Source organism: Asterias rubens, chromosome 5 (genome assembly GCF_902459465.1).
Source record: "Asterias rubens chromosome 5, eAstRub1.3, whole genome shotgun sequence".
In the NCBI taxonomy this organism is placed as follows: domain Eukaryota; kingdom Metazoa; phylum Echinodermata; class Asteroidea; order Forcipulatida; family Asteriidae; genus Asterias; species Asterias rubens.
In genome coordinates, this window is record NC_047066.1 from 12906660 (window position 1) to 12925358 (window position 18699).

At 39.3% G+C, this 18699-nt stretch overlaps 1 protein-coding gene across 2 annotated transcripts; it reads right to left on the reverse strand.

The window, feature by feature from the left end:
• Nucleotides 1-1729: 1729 nt before the first annotated feature.
• Nucleotides 1730-12101, reverse strand: LOC117290613. 2 transcript variants are annotated; one of them, XM_033772075.1, is made up of 4 exons: nt 11367-12101; nt 4858-4927; nt 3037-3619; nt 1730-2363 (listed from the first exon to the last, which is right to left on the reverse strand). In XM_033772075.1, the coding sequence occupies exons 1-4, from the start codon at nt 11385-11387 to the stop codon at nt 2069-2071; spliced, it is 969 nt and encodes a 322-aa protein (XP_033627966.1). In that variant the 5' UTR covers nt 11388-12101; the 3' UTR covers nt 1730-2068. The 2 variants fall into 2 exon arrangements, with proteins under 2 accessions (XP_033627966.1, XP_033627967.1); XM_033772076.1 differs by lacking the exon at nt 11367-12101 and adding an exon at nt 5035-5291.
• Between the last annotated feature and the right edge of the window lie 6598 nt (nt 12102-18699).

Here is an 18699-nt window from a genome sequence, read left to right on the forward strand (position 1 = left end):
TAAAATCACCAACAAAAACAATATCATATGGAAGAAATAGATAATCATTAATCATGCCCTCAAAATCTTGAAGAAAAAGACCAAAAGTCACATTCGGCTTACTCGGTGGACGGTACACATTGACGAGACGGATCGTTTTCGAATGTGAGGTGATTTCAACATGAATAGCCTCAAATGATAAGTAAACAGTCATTTCAGATTTTAAAGTCACATTAAGACCGGAACGAAAAAGGATACCAACCCCTCCACCAGCCCTGTCTATTCTTGGTGAGTGGAAAAAGGAGTAACCATTTGGTGTGATTGCAGTGATGGTGATGTTGTCTGTTGGTTTTATCCAGGTTTCAGTAATGGCTACAATATCAAGATTGTTGCTCAAAACAAAATCAATAAACCCGTCCACTTTGCTAACGACCGAACGAGCATTAAGTGCACAAAAGTTTATTAGAGATGCATCGCTGGAAGACACAGACTTCAAATTCTCTAAACAAACACCACGTTTGTTCCCTTGAACTGTTGGTTTTGAGAAATTATTAGGATGACTGACAACTGGAATCTTGTGGGTAGTGTTGAAGTCGGAGGAGTGGTTACTAATGCATATAGGACGCCGCCCACCTCTTTTTCCCCGTCGCTTGCGATTTAAGCCAAGCGCAGTTATGTTAGCACAAACCAGGCTAGGTAGACGAAGGTGGGTAGAGTGGCAGTTAATGTTTCGGAGTTGTTGAGAAGTATAGTTATATGCAGGCGTGACTAGTGGGTTGGTAGTACGAGTAGACCTTGCCGAGGTGCAATCAGGGACAATCTGAACAGCTGTAGGTTTGTGTTCAGGGCCAGGATTGGGGTTAACATCCCCAGCAACAAGTAGTTCTAGCTGAAAAGTAGCGCAAGTGTTACCATGGTAACTGACACGGGTTCCCAGAAACCGGTGATGTTTAAACTGTTGCATTCCACCATGGTGTAGAATTGCAGTGGATCTAGTCAGCACAGGTACTAGATCATCACCAGGTCGACCAGGTTGACAAATAAGCCCATGGGAAAGAAGCAAGGTAATGAGTACACACAGGGCAGCCATTCTCCAAGGTCAGCAGACCCACTTCCAGATGGTTTATGTCATTAGCAATGAGATTGATGAGGCTGTGTGGCCAGGTCAGCGATCCAAGCAAAGTGGTTGTGGACGGTTGGAAAGATCCAGCAGCAGGGTCCAGAAGATAGTTGAAAAAAATTCAAAAAATATTCAAAACTGTTGACTCCAATATCTCAAACAAATCAGTGACTAAACACACTGTCCAGTAGAATCCTTACCAGCAACTCTTCAACTAGTAAACAATTGGTAACGAAGATACAGTTGAAACACAGAAAAATATTCAAAAAGTTAACAGTTGTGGTGGAGGTGCTGCCGTCCAGTGGGGCGCCCTTACCCCTTATAGACTCCTTGGTAATTTTAACACATAATCAAAGCAAAAGAACACGGAACAGCTTTGTGTTTGTTCACAAACACCTAATGTCTAGTTATAAATGATTTGTTACAACATAAACAATTATACAGGGAATAAACATCAGCTCAGAAGCTGTTTTACATCATGGTCGTGTTGAAAAAAAGACAAACAAATCTAAAAACAAAAATTTAAACAGCAAGAAAGCTAGCAAAAAAAAGAAAACAAAAGTTAAAACACTAATTAAGTGGAATACGGAAAAGCAAAAAACCTTGCTTAAGCAAGGCTATGAAATCAAAAATTGCTAGACGCGCCCGTTAAGCACAAAAACGACCGTTAAGCAGCTCTATGAAATTGGGCCCTGAACTCGGCATCCGCTCGTCGAGTTTGCCGTGGAGAGCAATTTTATCAAGATGACGGCGTAGCACAAAAACACCAAGCAAGTATTAAGCAGCTATTAAGTCCACGATGCCCGGCCCTTATCCAAAGGAAATCAGTCCTCCGAAGATTCTGTCCCCATAAATTATTGGAAATTAAAATGGGCTGAAGGAGGGTTCAAAAGAGGGCGCTATCAGAAAAAGTTTTCACACAGTTCGCCGTGTTTTGGAGACAGAATCTCTGGACACCCGCGTCTCCCTTTAGTCTAAAGACTCTTGCCTTGAGGTGTTCTTCCACAACGTCCTACACGGAGGTGTCTTAACGCACGTCTTGCGTTTAGAGGCCTCCCTCAATAGCCTCTTCTTCACAGCGGAGCGAGCGTAATTCGCGTAAAGTCTCTCCAGATCACGCGAGAGTATAAGGTGACCGAGGCCGGCGCCCCCAACGACAACAATAAGGAACCAGGCATTGTACGTCATAACGATGAGCATCAGCATATAGCCAATCGTGAGCTGGACCATGCTGACGACAGTTTGTAAAAGGTGGAAAAGCACCCTGTCGAAAAGAAGGAGGGAAACAGAAATTTAGTTGCTATGATAAAAAAAAGGTACTGTGCACTCTAAAGCGTACACACTAATTTCCAGTAATTCCTGGTTCCACGTTTTTCTAGGTTTGCAATTAATATAGCGTCGACAGACCAACGGTAATTCATTCTTCTTGTGAATGTAGGAAGTACCATCACAACTATGTTTATGTGTACGGAGTCTGCTGCCACCTAGCGTCCAAGGAATGTCGTTGCTGCCAATAGGCACGCGTTTTACAACTTGTTGAAGGTTTCATTGGATATACGCATACATTTTAGTACACATTGACGTCTACCTCGCTACCATGGGCAGCGCGCCGTATCACCAACCGTCTCTAAGAAACAAGGCATGCTGGGGGAAATGGCGCGGCGAAATCGATCACACCTGGGAATGAGGTTGAAATTGACGCATAACTGCCCGACCGACACTACACAATGAGTCTATGATTGTGTACAACACATTGCACATAAAAGTTGGCACTAGGTCAAAGGTAAACTAGTCAAGAAAGCTCCCAGATTCCAAAGGCCGGTTCATTATTTACGAGCCTCAGAGTATGATGTCAAAATGTTCGCGGCTTTCCAAAAAATAATTTGACAAAAGTGGCATTTTTTTAACTAATCCCATTATCAAAATTACTGACGTACCTTGTACTCTGCGAAATTTTCTTCTGGCTTGGTTCCCTCGCTTCACTGGTTCCCTGGATGATTTCCCATCTATCAGGCAGGAACTCCAATGAAAGGCTTCTCCACATTGTATCGAGTCGCGACTCTCTATGATCTTCGCTCGATGGGGCTCCGTCTTGGACACAACATGGCGGCTGCTTGATGACGTCACACTGGCTGTGCAACATTTCTGTGTCAAGAAATGCTATCTTCTCGCCTTGATCGGTATCTGCTGTGTGATTTGTATTTGACACAGAACATGGCTTGATGATACTCTGTCCTCCATCACAACAGTCTGCTTTCTGATTTTCATTTACACACGATGTTACTTCCTCCGGCTCCACGCACAGTGAGTCTTCTGCTGTTGTTTTCGCCTCCTGAAGACTCGTGTATCTGGTCAGAGGTATTCTGTCTGACTGTCTTCTTATGACGCTGTTGCTACCGACGCCGTGACCCGATGACCCGGACGGCACGGGGACTCTCCTCCAGCATTCTCGGCTGATACGTCGTAGAATCTCGATGAATAACGCTGCACCACTGACGGCAAGGAGAGCCAAGACCAGATCTGAAATTTGAGTTGATCTCGTTAAAGTTTATTCATGTAAGCTCCATGGTATAATATTTGGGATTTGAGGCATTGCATGGTGAGGTACCAAGACCTGATTGCACGAAGGCAGCGAAGGCGATCGCTTCCATGCCCCCTGGTCAATGCCCGGATGCCCGGATGCCCTTCAAATGCCCCAGTAGAAATTTACAACTTCCTCAGAGTCATAGGGTGCCCTTCATCAGGAAGAAAATGCCTCGGTGCCCCTGCCCTTTCAAAAAACGAAGTATACAGGCCAGGGTATCAAGAAGTATTTGGTTTGCGGTATATCTACTAGCCAGGTAGATTATGTTCTTTTCGAGAACTTGTCTTGCTTTATATTCTACTACTGCAGAGCAGATTTTTGGAATTCGGGAGACTTCTCAGTTCTGGGAAAAAAACTCTCCTGTTTTTTAACTACTACCTGGGCGGAAGGAAAACACTTTGCCTGGTCTACTAGTATAGCTACAGTGGATCGAGGGAACTTCTCGTTGTTAACATCGGTTGTTAACATCGGTTGCGGAGTTGCATACAATAGCAAAAATCAAACATCATGCCGGTAAAGTCAGAGGTGAATTATAACCCCGTCCCGTCACACCGCATGGGTCTGCCAGACTCGGCCTTTAAACCATGCCTTGTTGTTGTTTCCGCTCACAGGGCGACCCCATAGTGTATAATTACCCCAAATAGAATTGTGTTTAGGCATGGAGGTAGAAGTCTACCTCCATGGTTTATGCTGGTTAAAAAAACTTGTTTTTATGCAATAAAACCCACAGGTTCTACCTTTTCTAACTATATATACTTTTAAATGTTTATCTTCCGAGTCCATATTATTATTAGTCCATTTCTGTTTTTACTTCAAGATCTTGGCATGCCTATACCACAAGCTTTTGCTTTCCTGGTCATGCCCCAATTTCCAATTCTGCTCAACATTGTTCCAATTGATCTGTTGTTTTGATTCTCTGCTGGAATGGAAAATAGATGTCTTGAAATGAAGTTTCCCCCGGCCGCCCCGGCCCGTTCGACGAAATAAACCTTTCCTTGCGGCCCCTCAAAACAAACATACTATACACATGTAGCTCGTGGATTCGATTGTACCAGTATCCAGAATCACACAAAGCTAAATGTTTTCCCACTTTGTGTACTGTTGTATAATGTGTACATCAGTGCGGGTTTTATTATGGTAAACCGGCCTCTGAAGACTTCGGGTATACACTTACCTTTTGTGCTCGCAATCGTCCATCCTTCGTATAACAGATTTTCAACACTCCCACTGAAAAAGAAAAATTCCTGTAGAGGAAAGAAGAAGAAAAAGCAGAGGGTCAGTCGTGACTTAGAGAATTATCGGCATCTTTCAGGGAAGGGGAAAGCTGGGGGAGTAAAAAGTGAAAGTTTACCGGCATCATCATCATTGTGCAGCGGGTGACATATCCGTTCGGTCATAGATAGAGATGGTTCGTTGAAGGTTTGTTATGGATCCAACCATCAACGTAAAGTAATCCAAGCTCGCCTGTGTAATTCAACCGTCTGGCACTTATTTGCAATAGGAGTAGTCGCGTTTTGTTTGCATGGGGGACTTTAACAACAAAGCAAAGCCTTTAAAATGAGAGCGATCCTTCGCTGCATGCCTCCGGTAAACCTAAACCACTGATGGTGCAACATACAACCACTCAGAGTACACTTGTCTGAGTATGTGAAAAACACTTGTCTGAGTGTGTGAAAAAGGAATGTTTCGACCACTCCCGTAAGCATGGTACACACACACTTCGTGGTTGTGTAGCTGAATTCCCAGTGATGAATAATTCAGCGTCAAGTGCGTGGCAGCCAATGGGAGCGTGTATGCAAATCTATTGGCCTTTACCATCCTTGAAAACAAAATTTTGCGTCCCGTAAGAGGGTGGAGGAATGAGGTTGTGACTGCGCTGCTACCCGTGTGACTCATTGTTTTGCAGGCAATCCGAAACGACGTTTGACTGGTATGCGGAAAGCGGGACCTACTTTTTGACAAGTGTGGCACCCCCTGTCTACTTTTCGATCATTCATTCTTTAGATCAACACGATAGGTATATTTGGTATGACAGGAGGGAAAAGTTGTCGGCTTATTACGTGTATGCAACTTGTGTGGACAACCCAACAGCAGATGGCGCTGTGTTTCTAACGCAAAGTTTGAGGCCATAGACCTTTTTGCAACCATTGCGCAAGCGCTAACTGATGAATGAGGTGCATGGTGGTCTAGCTAGTGATCAAACTTGAGCGCTAGCAACACCGAGTTTTTGCGATAGGGTCTGTTCGTTTCGAGGTGCACCAAACTATGATGCTTAATATGCTTATATTCATATAGCTAGTTTAAAGACACTGGACACCTTTGGTAATTGACATAAGACCAGTCTTCTCACTCGGTGTATCTCAACATATGCATAAAATAATACACGTGTGAAAATTTGAGCTCAATCGGTCGTCGAAGTTGCGAGATAATAATGAACGAAAAAACTTGTCACACGAAGTTGTGTGCTTTCAGATGCTTGATTTTGAGACCTCAAAATCTAAATCTGGTGTATCGAAATCAAATTCATGAAAAACTACTTCTTTCTCGAAAATGCTTCACTTCAGAGGGAGCCGTTTCTTACAATTTTTTATATTATCATCCTCTCACCGTTTCTCGTTACCAAGTAAGGTTTTATGCTAATAATTATTTTGAGTATAGTTACCAATAGTGTCCACTGCCTGAAATTATATCAACTGAACTGTATTTCTCTTTTTATTCTTGTTATTATATGTTAGCCGTATGTAGAACTGTTGCGGTATTGGCCTACGCATCCAAAATGAAAACACCCCTTAGTTAACGAGAATGAAACTCCCCGGATACTATTGGTTTTGTCCTACACTTTTCAAAAGTAAGGCAACCACTTTTCATCACCCATAAAGCCCGGTGGCTCATGACCTTCAATTCTTTGATTTATAGCAGCAAGAACTTTGGGTTTTGAATTTATACACTCATGGATTTACTCACTATTTAGTGGAGCGCATCTATCAGTGAGTTACTGCAGAACTTCTTTTATTTTGTGAACGATCCAGGTGCAAACTGTTCTGTCGCTGACTTTTCGATCAAGAGCTGATCTGTGTCCCTGTCAGTAACAATCCTCCATCAATTCAACGTAAATAACACTGCGATATTTGACAGGTTTTTAAACCATAGAATAATGGGTTTTACGGTCCACAGGAGTCATCGCTAACCCAACAAAATTACAGAAATGTGGAACCTCATCTTTGGAGTTGTGTCGAAATGATTTTACCCTCGAGTTTCTGTGAGGTCAGAATGGAGTTCAATGCGTTTATATTTAAAGCAGTACAGCCACTATTTGTAGTAGAACATACTTTTGCATAAAATGCGGGGGGAAATGCGAGAAGTTTGTGCCTCAATTAAGGTTTCAACGTTAAGCCATTATCGTAGTTTTCTCTATGTATCGGGACTAGTAGTTTCGCTTTAAAAAACACTCGACACGTTTGGTCAAATACTTTCTCAATTCTTGTATCATTATAATGCATACAATAACAAGTCTATGAAAATGTTGCCTCAAACAATTGGTCATCGAAGTTGCAAGACAACACTGACAAAAAAAACATGTTGCACAAAAAAATGTGTGTGCTTTCAGATGATTACCTCTTTCTAAAAAAAAAACTGCATAACTTCAGAGGGAGCCGTTTCTCGTGCACAATGTTTTATGATTAACAGCTCTCCATCGCTCGTTATTAAGTAAGTTGTTATGCTAACAATTACCGTAGGACTAACCAAATATTGGCCAGTGCCTTTAAGCCTGGTAAGTTATCAAAATACAAAACAATTGCGATGGACGACAAAGTCCAACCTGATTGTCAACCTAAAAGATAAGATACGAAGTGGTTTCAGTATTTCTACATTAAGGTCATGTATTTGACCGACATACCTTTCTGGACCAGCTGAATGTACTCATGATAATATACATTTTCTCTCAAAATCAAGAGATATTCTGGGCTCTTGAACAAGTGGCAGTTTCCAAAATTCTCACTGCTTAGTTTTCGATGTAAATTAAAGGATTCGGGTACTTTTTCAAAATGTCTTCATATTTACAATAAACTTACAGGGTTTGAAGATAACGATAGTGGAAAGCTTCCCTTCAAATATTACTAACTAAGGTTGTGTAGTTTTTGAGAAATGAGTAAAACAAGTCACAAAATCATTTTGGTCTCATGAGACCAAAATGATTTTAGCATGTAAAATCCCCTTAACCAGTTATGATATTATACCAAAACCATAGCATAACTGGGTAATACGTTTTTACATGCTAAAACTGAGACGAAAATTATTACTTTTACTAATTTCTTTAAAAAAACTACAGCACCTCAGTAAGTAACGTTTCAAGGGAAGCTTTCTACTATCATAATCTTTAAACTGTGTAAGGTTAATGTAAATCTGATATTGTGTTTTTGGTTAAGAAAAAGTACATATTATACCCTTTAAAGCCATTATACACTTTCGGTACAGAAAAAAAAAGTTCACAGATTTACAAATAATTTACAGGGCTTACAGAAGGTAATGGTGAAGACTTCTCTTGAAATATTGTTCCATGAAAGGCTTTACTTTTTGAGAAAACAATAAAACAATATCAATTAATTATAAACACATGTCATGACACGGCGAAACGCGCGAAAACAGGAGTGGGTTTTCCCGTTATTTTCTCTCGACTCCGATGACCGATTGAGCCTAAAATCAAGCATCTGAAAGCACACGACGGCTTCGTGTGACAAGGGTGTTTTTTTCTTTCATTATTATCCCGCAACATGGGACGACCAATTGAGCTGAAATTTTCACAGGTTGGTTATTTTATGTATATGTCAAGATACACCAAGTGAGAAGACTGGTCTTTGACAATTACCAATAGTGTCCACTGCCTTCAAGTACTAACATGAAATAAGACAATCTTCCTTCATGGTACTACACAGCAAAAACCGTGGTGCTAAATTTGACACCATCAATCAATATAACATTTATTTCCACATTCACAAGATTACATCATGGAGGTACAATTCGGATTTAAAAGGTCTATATACATTTTGTAGGACAAAAAAAAACAATGTCTTTAAAGATTTACACTAAACTTACACCGTTCGAAGATAATGATGGTAGAAAGCTTCCCTAAAAATATTAGTTGCTGAGGTGCTGTAGTTTTTGAGAAATGAGTAAATTTTCGTCTCAGTGATCATGAGACGAAGTTATTTTAGCATGCATTCACTAAATACGTATTTTCATGACATTGTTTTACTCATTTCTCAAAAGCTACAGCACCTCAGCAACTAATATTTTAAGGTACGCTTTCTACTATCATTATCTATTGTGTTTTGTGTTAAACAAAAAGTACCCAATTCCTTTAACGCATTTGAAGGTTCATATAATGTCCTATAGCAAGGACAACGCCGAACCCCAAAGTTAAAACATTTTGACAAGGTGAAGTTCGGTGTCTAAAATAACCCAGAACTCCTAAAAGGGGGATATTCGTCAAGGAATCATGGGAATTGACATGTTGAGGGGAAACATAACGTGGCTATGCGAGCACACCCCAAAAGGAGAAAACAGAGCCTTTCGAAGGCTCTAAAAAATAGTTCTCCATAGACCATGGATGTATGTGTGCATACTCCTCACATGAAAAAGGGACAATTTTGTCATACAAAACACATCAGGTTCGAAGTCAACAACCCCAGGTCACAAATTAGGCAACATTTGAACCCGTTTTTTGAGGGCCCTCAAAATGTTTAATCATGTTGGTGGGAATTCAACAGTCATATTTTGATAATATCCCCTTTACAGTAAAAGCTGTAAGACTTCTATTAAAGGCAGTGGACACTATTGGTAATTACTCAAAATAATTATTAGCATAAAAACCGTCTTGGTGACGAGTAATGGGGAGAGGTTGATGGTATAAAAAATTGTAAGAAACGGCTCCCTCTGAAGTGCCATGGTTTTCGAGAAAGAAGTAATTTTCCACGAATTTGATTTCGAGACCTCGGGTTTAGAACTTGAAGTCTCGAAATCAACCATCTAAACGCACACAACTTCGTGTGACAGGGGTGTTTTTTTCTTTCATTATTATCTCGCAACTTCGATGACTGATTGAGCTCAAATTGGCACAGGTTTGTTATTTTATGCATATGTTGAGATGCACCAACTGTGAAGGCTAGTCTTTGAAAATTACCAATAGTGTCCACTGCCTTTAAAGGCAGTGGACACTCTTGGAAATTACTCAAAATAATTATCATCATAAAACCTTTCTTGACTACGAGTAATGGGGAGAGGTTGATAGTACAAAACATTGTGAGAAACAGCTTCCTCTGAAGTGAAGTAGTTTTCGAGAAAGAAGTAATTTTTCATGAATATGATTTCGAGACCCCAAGTTTAGAATTTGAGGTCTCGAAATGCAAGCATTAGAAAGCACACAACTTCGTGTGACAAGGGTGTTTTTTCTTTTATAATTATCTCGCAGCTTCGACGACCGATTGAGCTCAAATTTTCACAGGTTTGTTTTATGCATATGTTGAGATACACAAACTGTGAAGACTAGTCTTTGACAATTACCATTAGTGTCCACTCATCCACTTTTAAGGTACTTTTCTTTTCTTTTTTTCTTTTTTCACTGTTTGCTATGAAATATAGGAATGGCACACCCTCGGGCGCCAGACATCAAAACAACAATGCACAACTGATTATATAACTACTCAAACATTGGGCAATATTTTTACACTGAAACCCTTTTTAAGGGGGCCCCTCAAATCTGTCTTTACAGTAGAAAAGCTTTGAGATGTAAAGTGTTGTATTATTTTTATTTTATTTGTTTTGCAAGTTGCACGTGTTTGCTTACGGAGATGATTTATGGGGTGCATGCACTTAGACGCCAAACATTAGTTTAATAATAACAATACACACCGTGGAAACTGTAGCCAAACATTAGGCAACACTTTTTAGGGGGCCATCAAATCGGTCTTTACGGTAGAAAAGCTTTGAGACTTTAAAAAGTACTTTATTTTTGTTATTTTTGGATATTTTGCACTGTTTGCTACAGTCATAGACGGGGATGGTACACCCTAAGGCGCCATCCATATAATTTATAATAACAATGCACAACTGTGACCCACTCTGTGAAAATGAGTCACATGTCGCCCAATGCAATATTAAGTTATGGACAGTTTAATGTGGAAAATGTATTTAAAAAAAAAATCTTTTTAAGATCTTTAGATGCATGGTTAACCTTTAGAACACTTACTTTTAGGCAATAAAGCAATGAATACAACAATTTTGTAATCATACTCATGTCTAATTTGTATCCTTTTGCACACAATGGTAGTTTAATATATCATTTTACTTGTAATTCGTTTTTCAAATAAAATGGCGTAGTGGCTAATTTCAAACGGGAGTAACTCAGCAACGCGATACCCAAAGCTTAGACACATACCAAATTACTGCTGCTGATGTGTTCTTTCCAGCGATTAGCCAAACATTGGGTAACATTTTACAATGAAACACTTTCAGATAGGGGGCCCTCAATTCTATCTTTACAGAGAAAAGCTGTGAGACTTATTAAGTACTGTATTATTTATTGTTGAATAATGTTGCAAGTTGCACTGTTTGCAATAATATGGGAGATGATTTAAAGGGGTGCAACCTAAGACGCCAGACATGTTGATAATAACTGTAACCCACCTGGAAATTGTAGCCAAACATGACGATCACTTTTCAGGAAATGCACACACATACAAAACAATGTTAGCATTGGACTAACAATGTCCGTCTGTAGTTAAGTTTGTATAATGACAGCTTTGCAGCTCAATGTTTACACGCTGAGGGTGTCTCTGATATTGTGTAAAATGGATGACTTCCTCTGCTCGTCGATTGATCATGCTCCCATTATACTCCGCTCATTTGGGGTTAATAGGAAAAGGTCATGTTCATAAGTATGATTCGCTTAATTATTCTACAGTGTATGTGACAACAATACTTATAAAGTCTTGAAGATCCACGGTCCAGTCACAACAGATATCAGCGTGTAGTTTTGATCCACATGATTTATAATCCACAAGATTGAAGATGTTCCAATTACGTTCACTCCATATGGGGTTTCCCCTCTATACATTCGTTCATGTATAGCACCTCGTGATTATTAATGCGCACACGGATGGCGTCATGTGCACATTCAGCATAATGTGCTGAAAATCTCATTACAGACCTTTGTTATTGTCTGCCGTGTTGGTGTAGACTGGCCGCTCAGAGACTTGTCCTTGACTCCTACATTCCGTATACAACCACCTGTTTGGTAAATCACTTTGTCTTCTCCATAGAGCTCATAGCTCCATGGTCTTACCTACGATGGAATTTAAGCGTCTCGTTTACTTTTTACATTGCAAGAAGCAGACTTCTATTATCTTATGGGCGCTTTCGTTTAGCTTCCCTGCATGGGTCGACCCCGGTGTGTGGCGGGTTTTTTTCCAGGACAAGTGTGTGCAGATACGAAAGCACCCTATTATAACCATTATCTTTGAGTCAAAGGTCGAGTTTGTGCTGCAGGGAGATAATTATTGCGCAGCAGTGAGAGCTTGCTATGATAACAGATAGTGTCGGGAAATGTGGACGTTTGGTGAAGTTGCTGACCCAGTTGTGTTTAAGGGGATATTATTTTTCGTGATGGTTAATTAAGTCATGTCATATTTAGTAATAACCTCGAATCAAACAGTTGTAATTGTTATCTTAAAGGCAGTGGACACTATTGGTAATTACTCAAAATATTTGTCTAAGGGGTCTTTGTACTTTTTGGGATGGTGTTTGGGGAGGCTTTCTGCTATCATTGTCCTCAGCCCAGTGGGTTTGGGATGAATCTGTGAGGGTGCACTCTGTGCCAATTTTATTTTGGTTTTTTGAGGGTTTTTAGTCCATTCTATGTTTTTTTTATTTTGTATTGTTGTCCCTTCCTCTTATCGCTGCGGTGTTTTGTTGTGGGTGTAGTTTTATGTTTTCAATAGTCTGGTTGTGCTTGTGTTTTAATGTTTTCTTTTGTGTGATTTTTAAATGTTTCAGTGCAATCACCTTTTTATAATTATATTTTTATCGTTGGCAGGGGTCTGGTTTTACACATCTTTTGATGACAGTTTTATTTTTTTGTTTTAACCTTGACAGCCCCTGTACAACTTGTAACTATTGTGTATGTCTAAAGATTTAAAAAAAATTAAAAAAAATAAAAATAATTATTAGCATAAAACCTTACTTGGTGTTGAGTAATAGAGAGAGGTTGGTAGTATAAAACATTGTGGGAAACGGCTCCCTCTGGAGTGGAGTTTTCGAGAAAGAAGTAATTTTCCGCGAAGTTGATTTCGAAATCTCAAGTTTAGAATTTGAGGTCTCGAACTCAAGTTTAGAATTTGAGGTCTCGAACTCAAGCATCTGAAAGCACACAACTGCGTATGACAAGGGTGTTTTTTCTTTTATAATTATCTCGCAACTTCGACGACCGATTGAGCTCAAATTTTCACAGGTTTCTTATTTATGCATATGATGAGATACACCAAGTGAGAAGACTGGTCTTTGACAATTACCAATAGTGTTCACTGTCTTTAAAGCCTAATTATCTTATAAAGATTGTAGCTTACGCGTCCTGTTAATATTTTTTGTGCCCCTTTAATGAGAACGCAATAAGAAAGGTGCGTGTCGAAAATGTTGAACTTCCTGTAGGCGACCTTTGGACATTTCCTTGGTGTCCGTTTGAATGCTGCCCGACAGAGAGATTGCAGTTGGTACCACCGCACCTCGTCATACCACAATCGTTTTTTTAATTGATACCCTTATCTACAACAACTCTTGTGAAACTTCCAGAAATTGTTGCTCGTTGGTTAAACAAAAACAACTAAAAGACGTCCATTCAAATTCACATTTACAAACAGGATAGCGCATTGTGGAATATGATGAGTCGCCAGCTCCGACCCAAAATGTGTTGGCGAGAAATACACAATTTTACACTTTCATTTCATAAACCATTATATACCAGACAAGCTCAAGATCAAGCTTAGTGCAAAAGTTATAAACAGTATTGGATAAGGATGATCAAAATGGCGAATTTCGATTGTGCTTGAGTTTGGACCGGCATTGCTAAAAACTAATAAGACCTTTTCTTATGCACTTATGCATGAATACATTGGCCTATTATACTGTGCACATTCAGTGTTGTGCGAACTCCTGAGGCATGTTTTATCATTCCCATGCACAGTTTAAACTTTCAATACACGAGGAATTTCTTGTTAAAGACACTGGACACTATTGGTAATTGTCAAAGACTAGTCATCATAGTTGGTGTATCTCAATATGCATAAAATAACAAACCTGTGAAAATTTGAGCTCAATCGGTCATCAAAGTTGCGAGATAATAATGAAAGAAAAAACACCCTTGTCACACGAAGTTGTGCATTTTCAGATGCTTGATTTCGAGACCTCAAATTCTAAATCTGAGGTCTCGAAATTAAATTCGTGGAAAATTACTTCTTTCTTGAAAACTATGTCACTTCAGAGGGAGCCGTTTCTGAAATTATTCTATCAGCAGCTCTCTACTACTGGTAACAAGGTAAGGTTTTATGCTAATAATTATTTTGAGTATTACCAATAGTGTCCTCTGCCTTTAAGTATTCGTTCGTGGACACGACAAACAAACAGCCGCAGCTACAGCTTTTGGTGAGCAGGCTATAGTCAGATACTAGGTTAAGACCCCTCCAGGAAAAAACAACAAAAAACCAGGGAAATTCCCATTCTGCTCCCCGTGTATGTTTAGTTAAAGCCATTCTACCCTTTCGGTAACCAGTGTTAAAGGCCCACACTTCGTGTATCACAACTTCTATATCAAATAACAAACCTGTGGAAATTTAGGCTCAATCGGACATCGGAGTCGGGAGAAAATAACGGGAAAACCCACTCCTGTTTTCGCACGTTTCGCCGTGTCATGACATGTGTTTATAACAAATCCGTAATTCTCGCTAACGAGAATTTATATTCTTTTACCGTTTTCTCAAAAAAGTAAAGCATTTCATGGACTAATATTTCAAGAGAAGTCTTTCACCATTACCTTCTGTAAACCCTGTAAATTATTTGTAAATCTGTGAACTTTTTCTTTTTTTCTGTACCGAAAGGGTCCAATGGCTTTAAAGACAGCGGACACTACTGGTAATTGTCAAAGACCAGTCTTCTCACTTGGTCTATCTCAACATATACATAAAATAACACACCTGTGAAAATTTGAGCTCAATCGGTCGTTGAAGTTGCGAGATAATAATGAAAGAAAAAACACCCTTGTCACACGAAGTTGTGTGCTGTCAGATGGTTGATTTCGAGACCTCAAGTTCTAAACTTGAGGTCTCGAAATCAAATTCGTGGAAAATAACTTCTTATTCGAAAACTACGTCACTTCGAGGGAGCCGTTTCTCACAATGTTTTATACCATCAACCTCTCCCCATTACTCGTTACCAAGTAAGGTTTTATGCTGATAATTATTTTGAGAAATTACCAATAGTGTCCACTGCCATTAACCCCACAGCAAGCCAATGTTTAGATGATAAAGTTGATGAAATTCCGACTTCAAACGAAAGGAGTTGTGTATATCAGACTAAATTCATTTATTTGTAACCAACTATATAGTAAAACTTGAAAATGTCAAAGTTACCCGGTTGCTTAAAAATGTGTTTTAACACTTTTGTCATATTTTTGACTGCCGAATATCCCTCCTTTGGATGTAAAGACCCAGTTGTCAAACGCTTTTCAAAGACCAACTCGACCGATCCAAGGCAACGTGTTCCTTTAAAGACCAACTTGACCGATCCAAGGCAACGATCCCATTGATCTCCATTTAATGACAGTATAATGGAGATCAATGGTCATAACTATGATTCAGATTCAGAAGTGAAACTCACTGGAAATGGAGGCGGCCATGGACGGACCAATCCAACCATGAGAACAGCAGTCTAGTCTGTAGTCATGTGCGATCGTGTCACTCGCAAAAAGGCGCGCGCGTTCTGCAGTTATTCCATTTCCATATACAGCGCATACGATGCATACAAAATCTACAACCACACGCCTCATCAAACGACCTCAAATCGAGTTAGTAAGATTTTTGTTAGTACTAACAGCAACAAAAATCCCCATTTTCCATTTTAAAGTTCCCAACCCCTGTCTATTTCGTTGGAGATGAAAAAGCTGATAAATTCCACCAAGGGTGACGACCCAGGCACACCGCGTGGACGGGACAACGGCGAGGGGCAACCCGGGAAAACCTCTGAGGTAGGTCCAGGCCCTCGCGATTCAATACACACTACACCGTTTTACCCGTGAGGGGGTAGTCTGTAAGCACAAAAACCTGCTTAGCACAGGAAAATCTTGCTAGCAAAAAAAAAAACAGGTTACTAGCCGACATTCCTTAAAGTTTTGCGACCATTATGTGTTGTTTAGCAGAGACATTTTGATGAGCAGTACTTTTTGCTAAACAGCTTTAAATGAAAATTGAACCCATGCAGTGCCCTATTTCATAAAAGCATGTAAGCGCAAAAACTCGCTAAACAAGCTAGTATTGCTTTTTTTAAATACAGAATCAGGTTACCAGCCCAAATTACACTAAGTTTCCAGCGTTGCTGGTGCTCGACTAAATTATCGCTTAGCAAAGAATCTGTCTTAGTTATACTGCTTATTAATAAATTGGGCCCAGTGCATTTACATTCAGTTCAAAACTTGTTTTTTATTTCGGCCTAATTGCATAATTATTTGTTATAAAAAAAAACATTATCACCTAGCTACCAGAAGAATTAAAGGGTCTATGTACTTTTTTTGGACAAAACACACAATGTCCACAGATTAACACTAAACTTACACAGTTTGAAGATAATGATAGTAGAAAGCTTCCCTGGAAATATTACCTGCTGAGGTGCTTTAGTTTTTGGGAAGTGAGTAAAACAATGTCATGAAAGTAATTTTCGTCTCATGAGACGAAAATTATTTTACGCATTTACAGACGTATTTTCATTACATTGTTTTACTCATTTCCCAAAAACTACAGCACCTCAGTAATATTTGAAGGGAAGCTTTCCACTATCATTATCCTCAAACCCTGTAAGTTTCATATAAATCTATGGACATTTTGAAAGAGTACTCAAATCCTTTAACTATTATATTTGTGTTGATATAGTTTCAATGAATCAATCCAAAGAACGTTTATGTCCACATTCACATTAAGGCATCAATCTGAAAGCCGAGGCCTGTGGTGAATGTGCCCGTTACAACAAAACAACAACAAAACAGGATAACAGCACTGAATAGACGAATACAACTTTACTAAATGTCATAATTTAAACTACTTATTTCTGCTGATAAATTCTCTGTCACATTCATTTTTTTAGAATAATGTACAAACCATTTTGGTACGTGGCAGAATGTCAGTCTCCATTGTTTGGCCCTTGTGGCACGTCTCGACAATACGGTATCCAATCAATTACACCTTCAGGCAAACTGGGCAAATCTTTTACGAGATTGGTCACACAGACCCTTGGGTAGAGTGCTAGCCATATGCCAGTTTCGCATGCATAATATCCCAACATTATGTTCTGTTAGCACATTGTCTGGTATGTTTTGCCCGGGGGAGCTTTGATTTGACTTTGAGACATTACCGATCCACTGCAAGAGGTACCACCATGATATTTCAAAACTTGATTGCTTTGTGCTGGCGGATATAGTTTTCAAAATAACCGACGAAGCCAAAGCTCAAAAGGGGATGAGAGAAAAGGGCAATTTCCATCACAGAGATTTGAATTTCTTTTTCCAATTATTTCCATGCAACTTCAATGACCAATTGATGAGCCAAACTTTTCGAAAAGGTTTGTTATTAAGTTTTCATTCTGTTAATGTTTTGCTAAGCAGAAAACTGTAAGCAGCTTTGTGAAAATGGACCCTTGCCTTGGCCTAACAGTAACATAAGCCATTCAATTTTATTAGGAAGCAGCAAGCATTCAAACGTTTGGACTTGCTAAGTGACCGATTAATTCCTTTCCCACCACACGGTATTATGGGAGACTTTGGAACGCTTGATGGCAGCAGACTCACTAGGTAACAAAACTAACAGCTATAGACCTTTCTTTTGCAACGTCACAGCCCGAGTTTTTGCCAACCCAGATTGGAAAACTATGGAAAGCCATATTATGTGCAAATCAAGAAAAGATCGATATTTTTGGGTAACAATGAACCAAATTTGTTGATTTTGTTTAAAACAAAACAACTAAATATGAGAGGTATTTTATTTAATTGAAAGTTTGCAGAAAATGTTGAATTTTGTTAAAACATCTGTTTTTACGATTTAATGATTTACTAACATTCGGCCGACCATGCCAACCAAGGCGGTTTGTTTATCAACAAAAGAAAGGTCTATAGGCCTATTACAGTTGTTATTGTAATAACTTTAACCAAAAGTGAATCGTGACTTAATGCAAGGAAAGTCTGTGCCAAATGTTTCTCAAAATGTTTCGACCACTCGCAATACTTTTTTTTCGTCTCCAGTTTTCCAAGAAGCTGCCTCTGCCAGCAATAGAGACAGACCCGGAGTTTCCCGCTTCTGTCCTCAGTGCAGCTACCATGAATATTAGGCACAAGGTAATTTCCGGGAACAATATATAATTCGTGAATGACGAAAACAATTTTCTTTTGTGGTAACATTCTCTACTCATTTTTGCGTTCTTTTAATCAAAAGGAATAGTGCTACAGTTGGTGGAATCGTAAGATTAAATTAATTCAAATCAAATAAGTGACGGCACATCTGATGTCAATTGTTCAATGTGATGTTGACACTAAATATTATTTTTGATGGAGAAGGCTTCTTTCGTCGCTATACATGACTTACCATTCTAACAAGAAAAACTTTGCAAGAAGTACATTATCTAGTATTCAATTTGAGGTAATCTTTGCTAAGCTGTCATTAACAAGTTCAGTTAAGTACGAGTATCTATAAGCGTGTCGTGGCCATAAAAG

Excerpts from the sequence above, each read along its gene's own strand:
- LOC117290613 (XM_033772075.1), bottom strand. The coding sequence starts at position 11,387 with ATGTTTGGCTACAATTTCCAG. Across the intron at positions 4,928-11,366 it reads TGTTTGGCTACAATTTCCAG|GAATTTTTCTTTTTCAGTGG; the intron begins GTGGGTTACAGT and ends TTTCCTCTACAG. Across the intron at positions 3,620-4,857 it reads GACGATTGCGAGCACAAAAG|ATCTGGTCTTGGCTCTCCTT; the intron begins GTAAGTGTATAC and ends CTCAAATTTCAG.